Source organism: Chaetura pelagica, unplaced genomic scaffold, assembly GCF_000747805.2.
Source record: "Chaetura pelagica isolate M959 unplaced genomic scaffold, ChaPel_1.0 scaffold249, whole genome shotgun sequence".
Taxonomy (NCBI): domain Eukaryota; kingdom Metazoa; phylum Chordata; class Aves; order Apodiformes; family Apodidae; genus Chaetura; species Chaetura pelagica.
Genome location: NW_009954538.1, coordinates 15,951 through 17,913, shown reverse-complemented (window position 1 = coordinate 17,913; position 1,963 = coordinate 15,951). Strand labels below are relative to the sequence as shown.

The window sequence follows — 1,963 nt, the reverse complement described above, 5'->3', positions numbered from 1 at the left end:
CCCGCCGCCTCTGTGTCCCCCGGAGCGGGGCAGCTCGGGCACGTTGAGGGGCTGTTTCTCCAAAGCTGTATCTGAAATAAGCCCCGCTGGGCCTCTGGGGGTTCGCCAGGCTTTGGCGCTGGAGCGGCAGAAAGGTTTTCCTGTTTCTCTGCTGAGAAAGCTGGGTTAAAACTCTCTTCCCTCCTGCTGCCGTAGTTGGTGCTGGTGCTGGGGGACCTGCACGTCCCGCAGCGCTGCGCGGGGCTGCCGGGGAGGTTCCAGGAGCTGCTGGTTCCGGGAAAGATTCAGCACATCTTGTGCACAGGAAACCTCTGCAGCAAGGAGAGCTACGACTACCTGAGGACTCTGGGTGGGGATATCCACGTTAGGGGGGACTCTGAGGTAATGCTGCTGCTGCTGCTAATCCCTCAGCCCACCCTCCTGCAGGCTGTGGTGGTCCTGATGAAACCAGAGAAGTGCTTCAGTATTAACAATTCCTGAGCTGTAACTTACTGGGGTAGGAAGTAGGACTGAGCAAGACTGAAGCAATAGAATTGTTTTATAGACTCTTCTTATTGTGCTTGCAACAGGGGGTCAGCGTGGGGATTGGGGAGGTAATAGAGGCACCTGATTCTTACAAACTCTGGCACAAGTCTGTGGTTGCTGTGAGGCTGCTGGAGTCCCCCAGCTGGCTGTGGAGCTGCAGGAACTGGGAGCATGAGTGTATTTACTCCTGGTTAACCTTGAGGCTCTGGCTCTCAGTGCAAATTCCCAGCTCTTTGCTGTGCAGTTGTTCTTGCTGTGGTGTGGTATGAGCATCCAGTGTTGAAAGTCTGCATGTTGAAAGAGACCTTGTGTGCTCAAGTAGCCAAAGAATGGTTTGTATCTTGCAATGTAGGAACCTACATTGTGTAGGTGAGGTGTCTTTGGCTGATTTATGGCCTGTGCTTTTCTCCTTCTCAGAGCCTGAATTATCCTGAAGAGAAGGTTGTAACTGTTGGGCCGTTCAAAATTGGGCTAATTCATGGCCATCAAGTTATTCCCTGGGGTGATGTGGCCAGCCTGGCACTGCTGCAGAGGCAGCGGGATGTGGACATCCTCATCTCAGGACACACGCACAGATTTGAAGCATTTGAACATGCAAATAAATTCTACATCAACCCAGGATCAGCTACAGGAGCCTACAGTGCTTTGGAAATGTGAGTGAGGGGGCCCTCTGAGCTGCCCAGAGCAGCAGAGCCCATTGGCATTACCCACAGTGTGTGTGATCACCATGAGTGTCCAGCCTCCGTGCTGCTGAGGTGCTGTGAGGGGCAGGAGAACAGCTCTCTCCCCTCCCAGGGAACGCTGTGGGGATCCCCTGTTGCCAGGGTTTTACTTATTCCATGGGTTGGGCAGGACAGCCTGGCACTGGTGTGTCTGGGGCTGCTTCCTGGGGCTGGAGAGGGGTGAGTTGCAGCAGCTTCTTGAGATCTTTGCTTTCTGGTGCCTTCCCAGAAGCCACATGCTAATATGTTGTAGGAAATCCAAGTCCTGGGGGCACTTCCAGCTTCCATGTCTCAGCCTGGCACAGCTCAGGTTGTTCAGCAGCCTTGGGGGCTGCTCCAGGCTCAGTGCAGCTCTGCCCGAGGCGCTGCTGTCAGTGCCTTCACCAGATCCCTGCAGCCCTTGGCACCCAAGCATGTTTGAACTCGCAGATGAGAGGCAGGTTGATAAGCAAGAAGCCTCAGCTGAGCAGGAAGATCAACCAACTATGTTTTCTTTCCAGGAACATCATCCCTTCATTTGTCCTGATGAATATCCAGGCTTCCATAGTTGTGGCTTATGTCTACCAGCTGATTGAGGATGATGTGAAAGTAGAAAGAATCGAGTTTCAGAAGCACTGAATCGTGCTCCCACCTGCTGGTTGCTTTCCTGCCGCCCCCGCGTCCCCCTGCCCGGGGCGGCGGGCACGGCCCGGGGGGTGGAGCTGCTGCCGCGGCCC

At 54.8% G+C, this 1,963-nt stretch overlaps 1 protein-coding gene across 1 annotated transcript in view; it reads left to right on the top strand.

The window, feature by feature from the left end:
- The window catches only part of LOC104395160 (vacuolar protein sorting-associated protein 29-like), a 3,354-nt gene extending 1,489 nt beyond the window's left edge, over positions 1–1,865 (top strand). The window contains exons 2-4 of the mRNA XM_010004843.1: positions 196–381; positions 943–1,178; positions 1,748–1,865. Coding sequence (XP_010003145.1) covers positions 196–381; positions 943–1,178; positions 1,748–1,865 — 540 coding nt within the window. The remainder of the gene's footprint in view (positions 1–195; positions 382–942; positions 1,179–1,747) is intronic.
- Positions 1,866–1,963: the final 98 nt, after the last annotated feature.